The sequence below is a fragment of the Leucopleurus acutus genome (assembly GCF_964270905.1).
Source record: "Leucopleurus acutus genome assembly, chromosome: 5".
Lineage (NCBI taxonomy): Eukaryota > Metazoa > Chordata > Mammalia > Artiodactyla > Delphinidae > Leucopleurus > Leucopleurus acutus.
Window position 1 is genome coordinate 59454920 of NC_139147.1, and position 20665 is coordinate 59475584.

The 20665-nt window shown below is 35.3% G+C and overlaps 1 protein-coding gene across 1 annotated transcript in view; it reads right to left on the bottom strand.

The window, feature by feature from the left end:
- The window catches only part of CD200R1 (CD200 receptor 1), a gene marked incomplete at both ends in the record, with an annotated part of 31624 nt that extends 12395 nt beyond the window's left edge, over positions 1-19229 (bottom strand). The window contains one exon of the mRNA XM_082839471.1: positions 19163-19229. Within this exon, the coding sequence (XP_082695597.1) occupies positions 19163-19229 (67 nt within the window). The remainder of the gene's footprint in view (positions 1-19162) is intronic.
- Positions 19230-20665: the final 1436 nt, after the last annotated feature.

Genomic DNA, 20665 nt, shown 5'->3' on the forward strand with positions numbered 1-20665 from the left:
ATCCTTTGGGCTATTTTAGGGTTGCAGTTGCCAATAAATACATAAATTATGACAGGCAAGCAAAAGTCTCATAAAAAATTTGTCTCAGTATGAACTTTTGAATTGATCTTCCTACCTGTTTGGCATACCCCTACTTTCAGTCCAGAGTGCCCCTTACCACCCTCCTGTCTTTATATTCAAGTCAAAGTATTTCTTCTCCCAGGCTTATATGCATTTAATCTATCTCCAATTGTGAAAAAGTGTTTTACTATCTGGTACAGATTTTTCAGGCACCAGTGATGAGGTAGAAGAAGTTTAGAAGTGATGTGTTGGTTGGATGCTGGTATAGAGCAAAAAAAGGAGCTTCCTAAATGTTGTTGAGATAACATAGTATAGACAGCTGTCTATTAAGTTCAAATTTTATAAGGCGAGCTCTAAGTGAGAATAAGCATTTTTAGGGTATCAACTCCTGGCAAATACTCACTAGGCATAGAGACATCAGAATAAACAATAGCTTCTTCCCTCCATGAGCCTAAGGTCCAGGCGAGAAATTAGCTATGTAAACAATAATAACATAAAGTTGTTGGTATGATGATAGCAGTATACATAATGTCCAGAAGATAAAAAGAAGAGATGTTTCATTCTAAGAGTGCAGTAGTAAGAGATTAGGAAAGACTCTACAATAGATAATATTTGAGCTGGATCTTAGAAGATCAGTTTTCCAGGAAGGTAGAAGGAAAAAGAAAATTGCACAAAGAATGATATTTAGAAGAAGGCATGAAGCCACGAGATTTTCAAAGAACTACACATTATGTATTATATTGCCATTATGTGAGAAAAACGGGGTGTGTGATTAGAATTGAGGCTGGATATTGGCGGGCTCTAACTGTGGAAGACACAACACTCCTAAAAGTTTTCACAAGGAAATGATACACTTCTAATGCATCTACAATGGATATATCTGTTCAGCAAAGAGAAACATTTTACAGTAAAATTCAGTGCACAGTGTTTTTCTGGAGAAATTTTGAATGCACTACTTCTCTTAGCTACCATTTTCTTTTACAAAACATTGATAAATAATAATTTTTGAACGTTAGAAACAGATTTTTGGTAATTTGCACATGTTATTCATTTTAGTCTCTCCACATGGACAGGTGTTATCATCCTCATTTTAGAGATGAAGAAATATAGATACACAGTGATGAAGCAATTTGGCCAAGGCCACCCAACTTTTAAGCTGCTCCAATTGCCCAATTATTTTCATGCGAGTAGTTCTTCCTGCAGTGAGTAGGAACCAAGGGTTGGATCCTAAGAAATACACCAGGATAAATACACTACCCAAATTAACCCAAATTGAGGGACTTGGAGAAGGTAGTCCAAGCCATGTTTCTGTAGAAATACTGATAGACAACTGTCTGAAAGAGCACATCAAAAGGCAAGTCCATAAAATCAGGATTATAATGGCACATGGATACAAGCATTATGAATGCTGGATATGAATGGGAATAGTTAAGCTAAGGAGGAAGATTTGAGACAACTGCCAAAATTCATGGGCCAAACCCACCACTCCCTCACAAGATTGTAAGCCCCAGGAGGGCAGGGATTTTCATCTATGTTGTTCAGTCTTCATCCTCAGTGCTTAAAAGAGTGATTTGCGCAGCTCCCTGGCAGGTGGCTGGCTCAAGGTGGGTTAAAAATAAAGGTCAACAACGCTATAGCAAGCTGGACTAAAGATATGGACAGTTAGTTTACAGAAAAAGAAGTATACATGTCTCTTAGTCATTTAGAAAGAAGCACAGCATCATTTATGGTGGAAGAAACACAAATTAAAACTATGCAGAAATGCCATTTCTCACCAATAAGATCATCAAAACCCAAAAGTTTGACAACATACTCTGTTTGCACAACTGTAGAGAGAGAGGCATGCCAATATACTGCTGGTGGGAATGTAAAATGTTACCGATTCGATAATGGAAAATATGACAGTAAATAGCAAAGTTACATATGCATTTTCCTTTTGACGCCATATCACTTCTCAGAATCTATCCCAAAGATATGCAGGCAACAGTATGAAAAAATATATATACAGAAGACTCATCATTACAACATTGTAATAGCAAGACTTTTAGAAATAACCCAAATAGCCACCCATAAGGAACTAGTTGTCTAAATTATGGGACATCCACAAAATGAAGTATAATGAAACTCCTAAAAAGAATGAGAGATATCTTTATATTACTATTATGGAGTGATCTCCAGGGCATATTGTTAATGAAGGAAGAGGGACAGATAAAAGTGTATGCAGTATCACATTTTGTGATAGGCAGCTAAAGCAATGCTTACAGAAAAATTAATAGCTTTAAATATTAATTACAAAATAAGAAATATCTAAAATCCACTTAAAGAAGCTAAAAACAAGAGAGAAAGAAGAAAATAATAAAAGGAAGAGCAGAAATCAACAAAACAGAAAACAAGCAAAATCAAAAGCTGGTTCTTTGGGAGTTCCCTGGTGGTCCTGTGGTTAGGACTCAGTGCTTTCACAACCGGGGGCCGGATTCAGTCCGTGGTTGGGGAACTGAGATCCTGCAAGCCATGGTGTGACCAAAAAAAAAAAAAAAAGCTGGTTCTTTGAAAAGTTCTTCAATATTTATAAACCAATAACCATATTTATCAAGAAAAAACAGAACACAAATATCAGGAATGAAAGAAGGGACGTTAACATAGATACTACATTCATGAAAAGAATAACAAGCAAATATTAACTATGCTAATCAAATTCAGTAACAGATGAAATGGACAAATTCATTGAAAGACACAGCTTTCAAACCTCATTTGGGATTAAACTGATAATCTGAAGAGCCTTATACTTATTAAAGAAATTAAATTTGTTGATAAAAATCTTCCCATCAGATTGGCTACACTGACAAATTTAAGCAAACATTTAATAAAGTAATACCAGTTCTACACACAAACCCCCTTCAGAAAACACACAAGGAGGGAACACTTCCCTCCTCATTTTATGAGTGTAGAATACACTGTTCACCAAAACCAGGCAAACACATTACAAATAAGAAGAACGATGGAGCAGTAACCCTTATAAACTTTAAGACAAAAAAAATTTTCACAAAGTATTAGCAAATCAAATCTAGCACTTGTAATACAACATGATCATATAAGGTTTCTCTCAAGAATGCATGTTGATTGAATACTCAAAAATCAATGAAATTGACCACATTAACATAATAAGGGAGAAAAAACATGATCATTTCAGCAGATGTAGAAAAAGCGTTTGACAGAACTCACCACTCATTCATGATTTTTAAAACTCTAGGAATAGAAATAAACTTCCTCAAACAGTTAAAGAGCATCTATGAAAATCCTATAGCTAACATCATACTAATAATGAAATATTTCCCCTCTAAAATCAAGAACAAAGCAAGAATTTCCGCTCTTACTTCTTTTTAATTTTGTACTACAGGTTCTAGCAATTGCAATAAAGCAAGAGGAAAAAAAGGCATATAGATCAGAAACAGAAACGTAAAACTGTCTTTATTTGCAGATGACATGATTGTTAGAAATCTATAAAACAGCTCCTAGAATTAATTGAAATTAGCAAGGTCATAGTATTAAAATGCTAATAATGTTTTAAAACAATTATATTTTTATATACTAGCAACACATAATTAGAAAATAAAATTTTTACATCAATTCTATTTATAGTAATGCAAAAGAAAAAACTTAGGAATAAATTTAACAAAAGATGCACAAGGCTTATACACTGAAAACTACAAAATATATTACTAAGATAAATTAAAGAATACCTGTATAGATAGAGATAAATACCTTGTTCTTGGATGGAAAGACTCAAGAGGTCAACTCAAATTGGTCTACAGATTCAACACAGTCTTAATTAAAATCTAGTAGCCTTTTCTGTGAAAATTAAGAAGCTGAACTATTTATGGGAGTGCAAACCTAGAATAGCCAAAGCAACAGTTAATAAATGAATAAGACTGGGAGACTCATATTACCTAATTTCAAGCTTTACTCTGAAGCTGCAGTGATCAAAGCAGTCTGGCATTGGCTAAAGGATAGGCACATACTTCAATAGAGCAGAATAGAGAGTCTGGAAATAAACTCACACATTTGTGGTCTATTGATTATCACCAAAAATGTTAAGGCAATTTAAAAGGAAAAGAAAAGCCTTTTATACAACAGATGGTGGAAAAGCTAGATATCCGTATGTAAGACGAAAAAAAAACTTTAACCACTACTTAATAACATATACAAAAAATTACCTTAAATTTGATTATTGACTTAAATGTAAAAAGCTGAGACTGTAGTACTTCTAGAAGAAAACATGGGAGATAATCTCTGTGACTTTGGCATATACAAAGATTTCTTATAATACAAAATAACAAACCATGAAATAAAATTTGATAAACTGGACATTATCAAAATTTAAAACTTTTGGTCTTTGAAAAAGAACATTAAGAAAATGAAAAGGGAAACCACAGATTAGGAGAAAGTATTTATAATACATGTATTTAACAAAAGACTGCTATGTAGAATATGTGAAGAACTTTTACAGTTCAATAATTTTAAAAATCAATATTAAAAAACAGGCAAATGACTTGAACAGACACTTCACCAATAATATATTCAAGTTGCCAATAAATACACAAAAAGATGTTCAACATTAGTAATCGTAGAGGAAATACAGACTTAAATCACAGTGAGATAATGATTACACACCTTACACATAAGTATGGCTAAAGTTAAAGAGACTGATAATATATATTGGCAAGAATGTGAAGCAGTTGGAACTCTCACACATTATAAATGGGAATGTAAAAAAGTATAACTGCACTAGAAAATTTCTGGCAGTTTTTTCAAAAGTCAAACATGTGCCCATTTATAACCTCACCATTCCAATCCTAAGTATTTACCCAGGAGAAATAAAAACATATGTCCACACAAAGACTTGTGCATGAATGTTCATAGCAGCTTTATTCACAAATAACCAGAAGCTAGAAACAACCCAAATGCCAGTCAGCAAATAGATAAATTAGTTATCCACACAATGGGATACTATTCAGCAATGAAAAGGAATACACACAACATTGATGAATCTCAGAATCATTCCCTTGAGTGAAATAAGGCAGACACAAAAGAGTACACTACGCACTACACAAAAGAGTACTACTAATGTAAAATGCTAACTAATTTATGGTGACAAACGGCAGATCAGTGGTTGCCTGAAGATATGGGAATGAAGACAAGGATGGACTACCAATATACATGGAGGAATATTTTGGGAATGATAGAAATGTTTTGTATCTTGTTTGCGATGATGATCACAGATATATACAACTGTCAAACCTCATCATAATGTACCTTTTAAACGGATGCAGTTAATTGTACATAAATTATCCCTAGATTTAATTTAAAATAATATCAGAAGCATCAGGTTGTAACATACATAATATTAGAACATGCTTCTACACAAATAAACATAAAAGAAAATACAAATGAAAAACCTTGGCACTGAAAATACTGTTTAAAAAAAACCCTTTTCCATCTAAGTCAAAATCATCAGTAGAAGTAAGATGTTTTGTGATTTGACTACTAACGAAACCTCTTAGTCACTTTGAGCACTCACTTTGAGTTTTCTTTCCCAAATCGTCCTTGTCATATGCCTGAGCAAGCATATACCACCCACACAGTAGACACTGCATAGGCATTGACTGTGCAAACCCATACTCCAAAGGCTTCCTCCAGTGAGTGAAAAAGGCTCTCAGAAACAGCACGTGGTTTTTTTGTGCTACTTAACAGTTTTTATCTATTGTAAAATCCTGTGCTCTGCTGGGCTCTACTGACTAAAAAAGTTAGAGATAGGCATTTCTGATAATTTCACCATTCTCGATAAAAACCTCTGATTCAGTAACCGTTATTAACCAAAATAGAACATGGATTATGCCATACTTAGTCAGTATAGTGCCTTAGATTATTATTTCTAATGTATGAAGATGGAAAACAAAAAATTAAAGATTTTTCTGCCCTTTCATTCATTGGCAAGGTTTTGGGAGAATACAAACAAGCAGTAAAGAGTCTGATCAAATGAATTTTAAGCTAAAAGAATTCTAAAATTGAAGCAAAACTGTAGCTTAAAGTATCTGGCTATGCTCTAATAAAATTACCATATAGCTGTAAAAGAGAATAATGTAGAATAGCTTTATTTTTACGTTTCTTCTGATATTTCTCTCCAAAACTTGAGGCTTCTATGCTAGTATTGAACTAATTAGAAGTCATTCTTATTGCTTATTATGGTCTTTGCATCTTGTCATCTTTATTGTTATTTAACATTTAATGAACTTACTATCAACTCTTTTAGAAAAGGAACATAGAATACAAATATATTGAATATATTTCAATACACTGAAATCTGTGAGAATATTCTGATATTTTACACAAGGAAAATATTTGGTGTTTCAAGCTCTCAGACTTCAAAACTCTGCAAGTTATCATAATAAATACAGAACTGGACGATTTTGGATTAAGCAGTGGCAGGAAAATATGAGGGATATGAGTTTTACTTCTTACTGTGCTTCTTCCCTGAATCATTATAAATAATTAAATGAATTTATTTACTCTAGTTCTCTCCTCTGCAAAACACAGACTGTCATCCTTACTTAATAAGTAAGGAATAACTAGTGAAAGGTATCCAATGAACATTACAAACTGAGGTTTTAAACCCAGTAAAAAGGAAACCGTACATCTCTCCTAAAGATTCAAGTTTCATTTAAAATAAATGCAACTCTGAGACTGAGATCTTAATCACACAAAGAAAATTAAAATTACATTGCCAGAAGAACTTTATTTAGCTATACTGAGCACATAACATTTTCTAATCACCAGTATGGTGAAGTAACTACAGTATAGAAAACTTTACTATAACTTTTTGGCTCCAGAAAGCTTAAAATATCAAACTTAACATTTTAGTTAGTATGTTTGTACTGTGTTATATAAAACTGCATATTGTGGATATAGGTTAGACATAAAAGTATTATTTCCCAACAGTTTTTAGAGTTATGAATGGATTCAAGCAAGAAGAGACATTGAATTGTTTTCTTCAGAGGTCCTGAAAATAAGATGAATTGTCATCCAAATAGTCTAATTCTATTTCTGCTTCTAATGCAATGATTTTCATGTTGGGAACTAGTGGAAGTCCATGATAATTGGCCAGAAAATCCATAAACTTTGTAACTTTGGGGGAAGGGATCCTAATTTACAATTTTTTTTCTGATATATAATTTAAAAGTACTCCCACCCCTGTAAGAATAATTGAAAGCATAGCCAATTTCCCCCCAATTTTATTTTCTAAATAGCAAGCAGGAATGGTTGGAATAACAGACTCATGTGATCTTTTTCTCTACTAAAGCTACCTGAAAAGTAATGCACTAATTTTACAAGAAATTTTGGAAGAAAGGAAATAGGTTTCTTTCTGCCTTCTTTCACTAGTTTTCATTGAGATGGTATCTTAGTGACCACCTATCACATATATAAGAGCTTTTGGACTGGTGGAGGGAAACTGGAAGCTGCATTAATAATATTTATTTATTCAGTTACAATAGCTAGGCACTCAATAAATGCCCATTTATCATGGAGATTTCAATCTAATGGGGACAATACACATTAACCAAATAATCAAATAATTATGTGAAATTGCAATAGCAATAAATGAAAAGTACATAAAATGTACCTTGAGTAACTTATCCTAGTACTGAGGCATTGTAGGCAGCCTCTAAGCTGGCGCCTACTGTTCCCTCTTCCTGGTATTCGTGTCTTTGTAAAATCCCCTTCTCTTGAGTGTGGGCTGGATTTACTAACTCACTTCTAACAAATAGAATACAGCAGAAGTGATAGAATGTCACTGCCAAGATTAAGTTATAAAAAGACTGTGGCTTCTGTCCTGGTGTTTTCTCTCTCACTCACTGCTGGCTCACTGTGAGAATATAAATATTTGTTAGGGGGTAATTTATTATGCAGCGATAGGTGATTAATACATGGCCCAATGAACAAGAAGCTGATAATAAGAAAGAGAATGAGAGGAGAATATTCCAAATAAAAGTAATTTGATGTGCAGAGAACATGTATCTGGAGGGCATATACTAGGATCTGAAGAAAGACCAGGGCTAAAAAAAAGATAGTTTCAGCTTTTGCTATAAATCTAGTCTCCCATAATGATTTCAGGATTTTTTCCCTGAGACAAATGTATTTTCCTACGGAAACAGAAGAGAAAAAAAAAATAAATGTTTGCCATTTTGGCAATATAAAATGAAACATGCCTTTTAAAGTTAAAACTGTCTCCTTCATCTGTCTCATAGCTTAATATTTCAATTAACATGATCCTTGCCTCCAAAAAGGAAAGAAACTGAAATGTAAAATACGAAATTTTTTATTTTAAATCATATTTGTTATTTCTGCACCAGAATTTTTCCAGGGGAAAAAAAACTATTTTGCAAACATCTAAAACTTTATGATAAAAATTATTTATATTAATGAACAGCAGCTACATACTTAAATATAGTTAAATCTCAAACATAATATTGACTAAATAAATGTAGTTATAATATACATAGTATGATTCCATTTATGCACAATACCAAAAAAAAAGGCAAAATAAATTTTATTGTTAGGGACTACATATGTACATGGTAAAATGTAATAAAAAACCAGGGAATGATTATACACCAAAGAGAATGATTATCCCAAAAGATAATGGCTACCTTTAGAGCAAAGTTTGGGAGCTATAATTGAGGAAGAATTGGCAACAGTCTATGTCTTAATTTACATAGATATTCACTGTATAATTGTTCTTTAAAATGCACATATATCATACTCTGCAATATATATTATATATGTCACTATACAAGAAAATTAAAATAAGTACAAAGAAACACAAGAATACTTACGTTTTTTAACATAATAATGTCAACAATTGATCCTGGTATCACAACATATATTTCGTGTTCTTACAGTGTGAAAGTGATTTATGTTTTAAAATACATTAATTTAGTAGCAGACAACACCTAATTAGGTGTTCAGTAAACAAAATATTGGGTAAAAACCCAAAGTTTTAACAGAGACAAAAATAGAAAAAAACCCACCAAAATTAGAGTAAGAAAATCAACTAACGTTTTGGCTCCTCCATTTATTACCTCTGTAATTTGCACAGATTACTCTCTGAACCTCAGCTGCTTTATCTACACATATGGGAATTTAGTATCTGATAGCAGTGGTCATTTAAATTCGTAAGGGGAAGGATGATTATTTATATCACTGATAAATGATACTAAGAGACTAATTAGCCATTTGGAAAAGAAACATGGATAGGATACAATGATAATAAAAACCATATTTCTGGGAATAATTTTTGCGTGTGTGACGATAGTCACAAAGTCTGCATCATTTTATTAGGACACAGTATTAATGAAAGCCATATTGTTGGGCTAATTTTTTTGAGGCAGTTACCATCACATAGTCCAAAACTAGTTAATGAAGACAGATTTGTTCCCTAGCTCATGGAAGATGTTGTACAAATGTGTATCAGTGATCACAAGGGTCAGTGTGTTCAGTGGACAGATCATGAATATATGTGCATATCAAATATACAAAGATACAGACATATCTCCTTTTACTGTGCTTCACTTTACTAAGATTTTTACAAATTGAAGTTTTGTGGCAACCCTGTGTTGTCAGATGATGGTTAACATTTTTTAGTAATAACGTTTTTAAATTAAGGTATGTACATTGTTTTTTAGACATAATGTTATTGCACACTTAATAGACTACAGTATAGTGTAGACATAACTTTTATATGCACTGAGAAACCAAAAAGTTTGTATGAGTCACTTTATCGCAATATTCACTTTATTGTGGTGGTCTGGAACTGAACCCACAATATCTCCAAGGTATGCCTTATGTTCTAGGATATTAATTCCAGCATAGTTTTTAATTCCAAGAAAAAAAAAAACCAGAAACAACCAAAAAGTCTATCTGTAGGGGCCAATTAAATAAGTTATAAAATAATATCTATGAAAGAGCTTTGGAAACTGCAAAATAATTATTGATACGATTTTTTTTAATGTTTGTAAAATTCAGACACAGTATTAAGTGTTTTATATATATCATTTAGCTTAATCCTCACAGCAACCCCAGACACTATCTCAGGGTTTTGGGGTAAAATCTCCCAATTTAAAAATATTGGCAACAAATTCAAATTTTTAAAAATATTACATGAACCAGTCAAAAGTCTCTTCAAGCCAGATCCAGCCCATGGGCTGCCAAATTGCTGTCTCTGTTGTGGAAATTAGAGAAGAGGCCACAACCAGAGTCTTGAAAACATTTAAAATTAGGGATCTGTTGGAGGAAGTGAAGTTAGCAGAAATGATGAGGAAAAGTAGAAAGTAAATGCAGTGTCTTGAAGCCAGGGAAAGAGATTTCAAGACAGAAATACTCAAGGTCAAATCGTGTATGAAGTAAGGACTTAAGTAAGGACTTAAGTCCTTAAAGTAAGGACTTAAAGTAAGGACTTTAAAGTAAGGACTTAAAGTAAGGACTAAGAGGCTTTATGGTTTGCTAACAAGGTCATCAGAGACATTTAGGAGCTGTAAGAAAGTAGTGTTATAGTACAGAGGGAGGGGTAGAACAGATTGCAAGGGGCCAAGCAGAAGCAATTGTCAACAAATGTAGACTTGCTCTTTCAAGAAGTTTGACCTTGAAGGCATGGGAGATATGGGAGAATGGGACAGTGGCTTTTATCCTTTCATGTCAAACCTGAAAGAGAGATATGGGGCAATATCTGGAACTATGAGGACTGAGAGGGTATTTAAGAAGAGAGGAGAACATAGCATATTTGTAGACAGAAAGAGGGAGCGCTAGAAGTTACAAGAATGAAGGAGGTTAACTGGTAAAGCAGGATCCTAAAGGTAGTGGGAGGAGATGAGACAAACGCAAAGTAGAGGCTTGCTTTTGAAGACTGACACTTGGTTTCTGAGAGAGAAGCATAAAGGGCAAGAGTGGTTACAGATACAAGAGACATTTTGAGGAAGTTTAGGTTGACAGACGTTTTCTGAGTATACGTACTCAGCTTCAGGTAGCTGTGCAGAGCTCTGGGGATGGTAGAATGAATAAGGCAAGGCGTTGGCCCTCAGAAACCTTATCATTTGGGGAAGTTAAAGTCCACATTGGATGATGGGTAAATCTGAAGGTGAACAGAATCTGATCTATAGCAGCCTGTAGATCTGGGACAACAGGGATAGTTTGGGTAATGAAGAAAGACCTAAAACAGTGTTCTTAATCCTAGCTCCCATCAGAATAACCTGCAAAGATTTGTGAAAGTCCAGATGCCCTGAAAGGTCTGATTAAGTAGGCTTAAGATGCCACCACTGTATCTTTAATACTTTAGGCCCTGCGGGTGACTCTGTCCAGCAACTAGCTTAAAGTTACTGGCTTAGAACAACCTCTGGGTAACATGTAGGAGAGAGCCAATAAAAGGCAGAGAGAATGATATTTTGGAGAATAAAAACAACTAGATTTAATAATTTTGAATCTACCACTATTTACTACTTGAACATTTTTTCAAAAATTGTCAATACCACAAAAATAAATCCTATAACCAGATACTCCCATATTACATAATAGATAAATTGTAGGGAAAGATGTCATAGTATTTCATGGTAAAGTAACAAAATGGCAAGGACAAAGAAAAGAAATCACTAAACAATTTAAAACTGCATATGCAAACACCCTGTTTGGGAAAATATCTTTACCGAATCACTGACTGTTCTCCAATGACACAGTTTGAACACACTCAGGCTCCCCCTATGTTGATAGAAAATTAACATAGAATTAGTGGTCTAAGCCCACAGTCTCAGTTCCCCCCCCCCACTCCATCCTCTATGTCAGCAATTTGTGGCTCTTATACCCTTCCATTCAAACCACAATTTTGAAGGTCACCAGGCCCTTTACAGTCAAACTTTAGACCTTTCTTCAGAGCTTATGTTCCTGAGTTGCTTGGCATACATTGATGCTATTATTTTCCTCTCCCTCTAAAACCCCTTCCTTCACCTCTACCAGTACCCTGTGCTTCTCTCTGTCTCCTCATTTGCAAGCCTGCCTGTCTCCTCAGGCACCTTAATAAAGGTATTGCCCCAAGTCTCGCCTGCTCCTCTCTCCCTTTACACCTTCTCTCACCATCCTTTCCCACCTCCAGAATTTGAATTGGGCCTCGACACAGTTGCTTTCTCCTTGTTTTACCACTTCAGTCACAGTTTAGCTCCCTCTGCCCTCGTACAGGCTGTTTGACTCTCTGGAATGTTCATCCCCTCAACCCTCCTTGCCTAGCTATTTTCTGCTCATCTTCATCTTAAACCTCACTTCCACAGGGCAGTCTTCCCTGACCCTCAGACCAGATCAGACTTACCAATTACACATTTCCATGCCACCCTATACTTCTCTTTACACATTTCATATTGTTTAATTATTTGCGATGATTTAGTTAATATCTACCTTTCTTACCAGATTCTAAGGTCCATGAGAGCAGGATCAATGTCTGTCTTATTCAGGTATCTGCAGCATGAAGCATAGTGTCTGACACATGGCAGACACCCACTTACTTATTGACTGACAGAAAAACTAGCCCACATGCTAGCCTTGACTTATTTTCCTAAACAAAAATCTCAACCCTTAAGCTGCTATTTCTCTTCACTTGAATGCTTGCTGTTACTTCAAGTACATCACATCTAAAAAACCATAGATTCTCTCACATATACTTGCCACATCCATTTCCCCTCTATTTTTTGGTGCTATGGAGGATTTCCAAGCTCAGCTCATCCACTAAAAAGTTGGGTAATGTCTTTAGTAACTCCTTAAACATTTCTGAGTTTTATTTGCCCATGTATAAAATGAAAGAATTTAATTTGAAAGTTTCTAAAATCCTTCCTGTCTGAAAACTCAATACTTCTCAATAGTGTCGTGCATCTCCTTTATTTCACAAATGAAGAAATTACTGTTTAAAGGGGGGGCAAGTAATTTCTTAAAGATGACATAGCTAACGGTTAGAATTATATCTCATGACGGATCTTTAAGTCCAATACAGAGATATATAAGAATCTAGAAAACGAGGGAAAGGGGAGTGAGATTTTCTTGAGAAAAATGAAAAGCACCAAAATAGTCAAGGCATGGATGAAATTTAGAAAACAAAAAGGCATTTAATAATATAATACATTCGATCTAAATGTCCAAGATAATACAACCAACCAAATCAATATCACTTGGTAAAAACACAATGATATTAAAAAGACATAGATTTGAAGAAAGTTCTACTTTGTTTATGGACAAGTAAGCTTCCACACATAACAACCACAAATTCTGGACCAAATAGAAAAACAACTATTTGAAGCCACTGGCAAGTAGAAAAAGCAAGAAGATTCTTGAGAGGTATCAATCCTTGAAAGAAAGAAAGTTTCCCATATTTACCACTTCTAGTCCCAGGAAAGGCTGCAGTTGGCATGACACTGGACAGCTAAAACTCTAATAGAAAACCCACAGTTCTCTGAAGAACAAGAATATAAATTTCAGGGCAACCTTGGTCTCTTGAAATTGAGAGAGGCAGAGAGCTAGAGTTCTAAATTCTGTGTATAAACTGTACCCACCTCTCTGGCTGACCCCAAGCCCCACATGGCAGGGCACACTTGAAGCCAACTAGCTAAAGGTAAAAGCACTGAGATTTAAAATACTGTCCAAGAGATCAGACTTCCCTGGTGGCCCAGTGGGTAGGGCTCTACGCTCCAATGCAGGGGGCCCGGGTTCAAACCCTGGTCAGGGAACTAGATCCTGCATGCATGCCACAACTAAGATTTCACATGCCGCAGCTAAAAGTTCACATGCCGCAACTAAGAAGTCCGCGTGCCACAACAAACATCCCGCATGCCACAATTAAGACCTGGTGCAGCCTAAATAAATAATTTTTTTTTAAAAAATAATGAAATAAAATACTGTCTGAGAGAGTTTTTAGTTTGAGTTCCACCAAGGTATATGTTTTCTGGGGGAAAAAAATCAACAAAGTAATATAATAGAATATAGCCTCTAAGATGTAATATTCACAATCTAAACAAAATTACTCACCCTACAGAGAACCAGGGAAATGTGGCCCATTCTTAGAAGAAAAAAAATACATTAAAGAGAAATCAACCTCAAATTGACACAGATACTGCAATTATCAGAAAAGGACCATAAAGTAAATATTAAGCTATGCTCAGTGATATAAAAGAAAATAGACTCACAATGAATGAAAAAACAAAAAATCTCAACAGAATGAAAAGAGACAAGTTACAAAATAAATGGAAACTCTAAAATTGAAAAATACAATATCTGAAATAAAATATTCAGTGGATGGCGTTAAGAGAAGTGAGAGAGGAAGTTGTTAGCAAACTTAAAAATATATCAATAGAAGTTATCCAATCTGAAGAGCAGAGAGAAAAAAAAAACTGAAAAAAACAACCTATAATAGCTATAGGGACCTGCAATGAAGTAGCATAGAAAGTTGATAGATAAAATATTTGAAGAAAACAGTGATTAAAAATTTCCCTGAATTTACTGAAAAGCATAAATTTACAGATTCAAGAATCTCAGTAATCCTCAAGCAGGAAAATATGAAAATAACTATACATAGACACATTATATGTGGTGAAACTGACAATAAGGAGATCTTTAAAGCGGCCAGAAAAAAAATGACTCATTATAGTCAGAGGAACAATGTTTTGAGTCTGCCAACTTCTCATCAGAAATAGTGAAACAACATTTTTAAAGTGCTGAAAGAAAAAAAGGTCAACCAGAATTCTACATCCAGCAAAAATATGCAAGAATAAATATGCAAGAATGAAGCATATTCAGATAAAATGAAACTAAGAGAACTCCTCACCAGCAGAACTACACTACTAGTGATGATAACAGAAATTATTTAGGTTGAAGGGAAATAACACCAGACAGAAACTCAGAAATTCAGGAAGGAATGAAGAGCCCTGGAAATGGCAGCTATGATGGAGATAGTATGTGTACCCGAATCCTATTCGAGGAATGAATTTCTGCTCCTGCTGGTATAGGAGCACTGTCAGCAGCCAGCCTTCAGTTCTCAGCATCTTCGGAGATCACCTCAGTTATCTCACGCACAGTCAGACTTTTCCCAGGGCAGCCCACATCCGTTGACTAATTTGGAGGTATAAAGCCCCAGCCATTTTGATTCAATGCAGAGTCTCTCTGGAGCGACTCTAACTCTAGAGACCCCCATGAGGGGTCAGATGAGGGTCATGGTTAAGATTGCTGATGGACTTCTCCCTCTGCTCCCTTGTCCTACTTTCCAGCTGTTTCTTCCAAGGGTCCTCGCTAATAAACATTCTCTGCTCAAAACTCAACTTTTAATGTTTATAACTATAAAAAAAAGTAATGGTTTGATTCTTAGGAGCAATTAGCATCACACAGTCCAAAGTCATTTCATAACCACAGATCTGCTCCCTAATCCCATTTAGGAATTATCAAATGTGTGTTGATGACAACAAGGGGGAAGAGGCAAAAGTATATATTAAAAGTTACTATATTTTAATCCCTATTCAGATACAACATAAAACCAAATTAAAACTGAATTATCCTATTAACTAGCACCATTAACTGAAATACTCATGACTTTATTGGGAGGGAATTTATCTACTGTGGAACTCTCATTTGTTCCCATTTCCTTATTTCTATCCTCAACCTATTAGCGTCCTTACATCCAACTTCTCGTCTTACTCTGAAATTTCAGAAGAGTGTCTGTCCTCTTATTTAAAGTGAAGCATTCCATTTATACGGCAGATTGTCTCCCTTCCCATCTCTTCTCAGATCTTACACTCTGTTATAGAGAGGAAGAAATAATTATCACTCCTAGGACCCAAATCCAAAAATCTCTAGAGTTTATTCTATTATTTTTATCTCTTCATGTGTACTCTCTTTGTGGGATCCTCCATCCACAAATTCTGGATGTGCTATACTTCCGAGTACTCATAGGGATTTTCATCCTATGTGTTTGCCCTCTCTATACTGAATTTAACATCTTCCTCCGCAAAGAAACTTCCCTTCTCAGCTGCCAATGTCTCTCAGTAATGTCATGGGCCTTCCTAAAATGTAAACTCAAGGGTAGGAGCTCTTGCCTCTGCTTCACAATAAAGCTTTACCAAGTGCCACTCCCACTCAGTGAGATACCGATGCCACATTTTTCTCCAAAATATTGTTTTATTATATTATTTTCCTGACTAGTGTACAGTATCCAAGTTTCTTTGTTTAGAGATCAAGGACCCCTGAAATTCAGCCTTATTTCCTGCAGTCATATAACAAACAATCTCTGATCCATCAAGCTAAGAGTTCTTTTTCTCCCTGAACAACTTTGCCTTTGACCATGCTACACGTCTCCTCCTCCCACTTTCTATCTCTGCCTTTCCGCATCTATCCAAACCTATCATTCAAGACCCATCTCTTCCATAAAGGCTTCAGTAAGTCCAACCCACCATAATTTCTCCTATCTTTGGATTTTTACTAGATTCATACACAGTTTCAAGACTGAATGATTGAAAATGTTCTCCATTTGTTTCATCTTAGCTTGATCTCTCCAATTTAGATTGCTAACAATTTTTAGGCCCTATTCACACAGACACACACACACACACACACACACACACACAGAGACACACACTCTATATACAAGACTCTATATAAAGACTTTTGGTTCATTTATTAATTGTTTAAGCATGGATGTTTAGAGGAAACCACACCTAAAAATTACTATAATGTGTAAATTCACAGCTATCACAAATTAGAAAAGGAAGAGAAGACTGAAATTAATGAGGACAAACACCTTCTTTTTCTCAATTGCTTTTAATCTCTTTTTCGGTTTTTTGCAAACCTGCGGAAGCTACCAAACAGCCCTGCCTTGATTTTTATCTCCTCTTCTTGTTACTGCCTGCCCCCTACTGGGAGATAATAACAAATGGTCAAAATTAGCCCAAAGAAGAAAAAAGGTGGAGGATTCCTTTTCAGTAACTCATAATCTCAGTATCTGTGAGATTGTATATCATTATAAAAGATAGAATCTTTTATAAAAGATTTTGATGGGGACGTCAAAATATAATTTGAACACAAGAAAAAAATCTAGAAGACAATAGAATCAAGTAAAAAAGGAGTGGCGTGGGGTAAAGGGAGTTTGAGGGAAGGGGACTAGACACAGGGTTGGAGAGCTTTACTCTGCAGTGGATGATTAGCATTGTTTTTATTTTTCCCTCTCAGGTATTTTCTTAATAAATCTTGCCTATCAACTTTGTCTATCAACTACCACACTGCTTGAATTTATAAGCAAATAAGTAAAAATAAAGTAAGTGGATTTTTTAAAATAGTATGTTGTTTACAGTGAAGTCATTAGCTCTCTTTCTCCTTTGTGAGTTTGTCTTGTATAATAAAGTGAGTTATTTCTGTTTGGCAGCATTAATAACAAAATATTAGTGATAAAGTTATAAACTCATGCCCCAAGTGCTTTGCGTATCATTATTCTGAATTATTTCATGGTGAATTTATCATGCGAAATCACTGCACATAAAGTAATTTGCTTTTCCATATCTTTATCCTAAACATTCTGATAACATTATAATTATAGAAGCACAGACTTCAGAGATTTGATATTTGTAGTATCGCCTAGTTGTGGTTAGAAATAGTTTTAAAATCCAAACCTTTAAAGCATTAAATTCAAAATTATTATGTTTTAATCTTGATCTTTTTTCTTTTACCCAAAAGTCATAGTGCAACTTGACATAAATAGCCATTGCCTAGCTGACATTCCCTGCCAAGTTGGGTCCTGCACAGGTTTCTTTAAGAACTTTCTACAACAAGACCTCAACTATTGAAAGATTCAGATCAATTGATTTTTTTTTAAGTGAGTAAATACTCCATTCAGTTTATAACTAAGTATTGGCTTAGTGGCAGTTGTTAGTGAAAAGCATAATGACTAAGTATTGAGGAAAATTGCCTATTCAAATGTTTAGTGATGCTTACAGATGTATATTATGACTGGGTTTGACTGTCATATACTAGTAGTGTAACCTTGGACAAAATCATTTCGCCTCTTTATGCCTCAGTTTCTACCTTTGTAAGATGGAGAAATGTCTTCTATGCCTGCTTCCCTGGGTTGCTGTGCAGAGCAGAGGAGAAAAAGTATGTGAAAATGCTCCATAGAAAAGTACAGTAATACAGTATAGTTACTTCACGTGTGCTCACCAGTAAGATTAACATGCAGAAAAACAGATGTTTCGCTGGAAGACAGTATTTTAAAGTCATTTATATGAGAAAAAATACGTTTCTTCCTTCAATTACCAAACTATAAAATTTAAAACCAAATGTTTCCTTGCAGCTGCTTCCACCTACTACAAGTGAAACCTGAAAACTCCCTCCCACTCCTACCAACCCTCTATAGTGAAACCCTGACAGCCCCGCAATAGCCCCAAGTTCTCCACAACTCCTGCAGGAAGCTAGATGTTGAAGAACGTGTCTTCTAACCCAGAAACTGTCTCTGAGAGCCCACACATGTTAAAGATAAATACAGACCTACATCACAGACGCACCACCAAACTTCGGAACGTATTATATTTTTAAAAGTGCCTGGTCATCGAAAGTGACAAGAAAGCAATAAACTTTCCTAATTTATACTGTTAACAATATGGGCATAAATAGGTTGGGATTATTATTTAAGTTTTTTAAGAGGGGGAGACGAAAATAGCGCCACTTTTTTCAGGTGACTTGAATTGCTACTAGAAATTAATTTATTCTGTCTCGCTCAAAAAAGGGGGAGGGGGAATAAGGAAATGGGCAGTGGGGCAAATTATTGAGATATGTAGAGTATAGTAGGACACAAAATAAAATAAGACAAAGAGGAAAATAAGAATAATAAAGTGAAGTAAATTTAGATGGAAACCCCATCCCCCATATCTCAGATGGCATTTATCATGCTCTGCTTCATAAAAAAGGCAAAGAAAGCTCAGGAAAAGCTTAGACCAGGTTTCTCACCAGTCATTCTCCTGTCACCCTCCCAAAGAGAATTCAAACCCACCTGCAACTAAGAAGAGAGTCAAAATCAGTAGTAGCTGAAGATCAGAAGTTATCCAAGTGCAGGGCATTTCTGCTTTCTTATTTTCTGCCCTTCACTCAGCACTGTTCCTCCACACAGGTGTAAAAGGAGCTATGGACATGGTGAGGCTCTCTCTCGTCCACTTCTCCGTGCTGGATCCTCTTAGCCCATTAGCAGCACGACGACACTTCTTTCCTCATAGCCCCTTCCGTCAATTCTATGTGTTTCAGCCTGATTAGTAACTTGGAACAGAAGAAACTTCTCTGGAACTTGACACAGCAATAGATTTCCTGTATGAAGCACTGAAGCAAAGACGGAGGAAGTGGATTGATTGAGTTATCTTTCAGCTCATTGGTCCTCTTCTCACTTCTGCTGTACACAGATAAACTTTACAGTAAGGCATTGAACGTGCCCAAGATAAACTGATTTGTCTAAATTTGGTTTACAAAGCAAAACAGGATATTTCTCTATATTTGACCCATCCTGTAAATTTCCCAGTCATCATAACTTTTAGCAGTTATCTCCAGTTTGAAGAGGTGTACAGCCTCAGTAATCAAGTTTAGAATAAAAGATTTTCCCTTGAAAATTCTTATGTGATTACTGTCTATAATGGGAGTCACATACAACTCTAGAAGCATCATAAGTGTATTACTACCGTAATAAATTACCACAAACTGAGTGGCTTAAAACAACACAAACTAATTATCTTACAATTCTAGAGGTCTGAAGTCCAAAATAGATCTTATAGAGCTAATATCAAGGTGCTGGCAGGGCTGTGTTCTTTCTGGACACATGGAGAGAATCTGTTTTTTGCCTTTTCCAGCTTCTAGGGGTCACTTGAATTCTGTGTCTCATGGCTGCATCATTCCCACCCCTGTTCCTTTGTTATATCTTCTCTGGTGGTAAGTCTCCTGCCTCCCTCTTATAGAGACCTTTGTGATTATATTGGACCACCCAGGTAATCCAGGATCATAGCCCCATTTCAAAATCCTTAACTTAATCACATCTGCAAAGTCTCTTTTCCTGTGTAAGGCTACACATATACAAGGGGTTAGGACACGGACATCTTTGGGGGGAGCATAATACTGTCTATCACAATTCAGTACTTATTCCCATTCACTTTCATGTTTGAAGAGCTAGAATGATCATTTGAACCAAATTAACAAATAAATACTCATCTTTAGTTGCCACACGTCTGGAATTTAGAGTTACCAAAAAACAAAAACAAAAAACACATGCCTTAATGTGACTATTCATAGGTATTTAGATTATGTTTGGGAGGAATAAACTCCTGTATGTGCTAAGAGTTTCCTACCCCAAGGCAAAACTCCCCAGGAAGGGGAAGAAAACATTGCAAACAGGAAAAAAATTAAATAACATGCATTTTTTTTCTTTAAGCTAGCAGTTCCATCTTGCCTCTTGCCAAAGAGTAAACTATATATATTTCCCCTCTTCCCCTTCTCAAGCTTTCCTTCCACTGAGTCA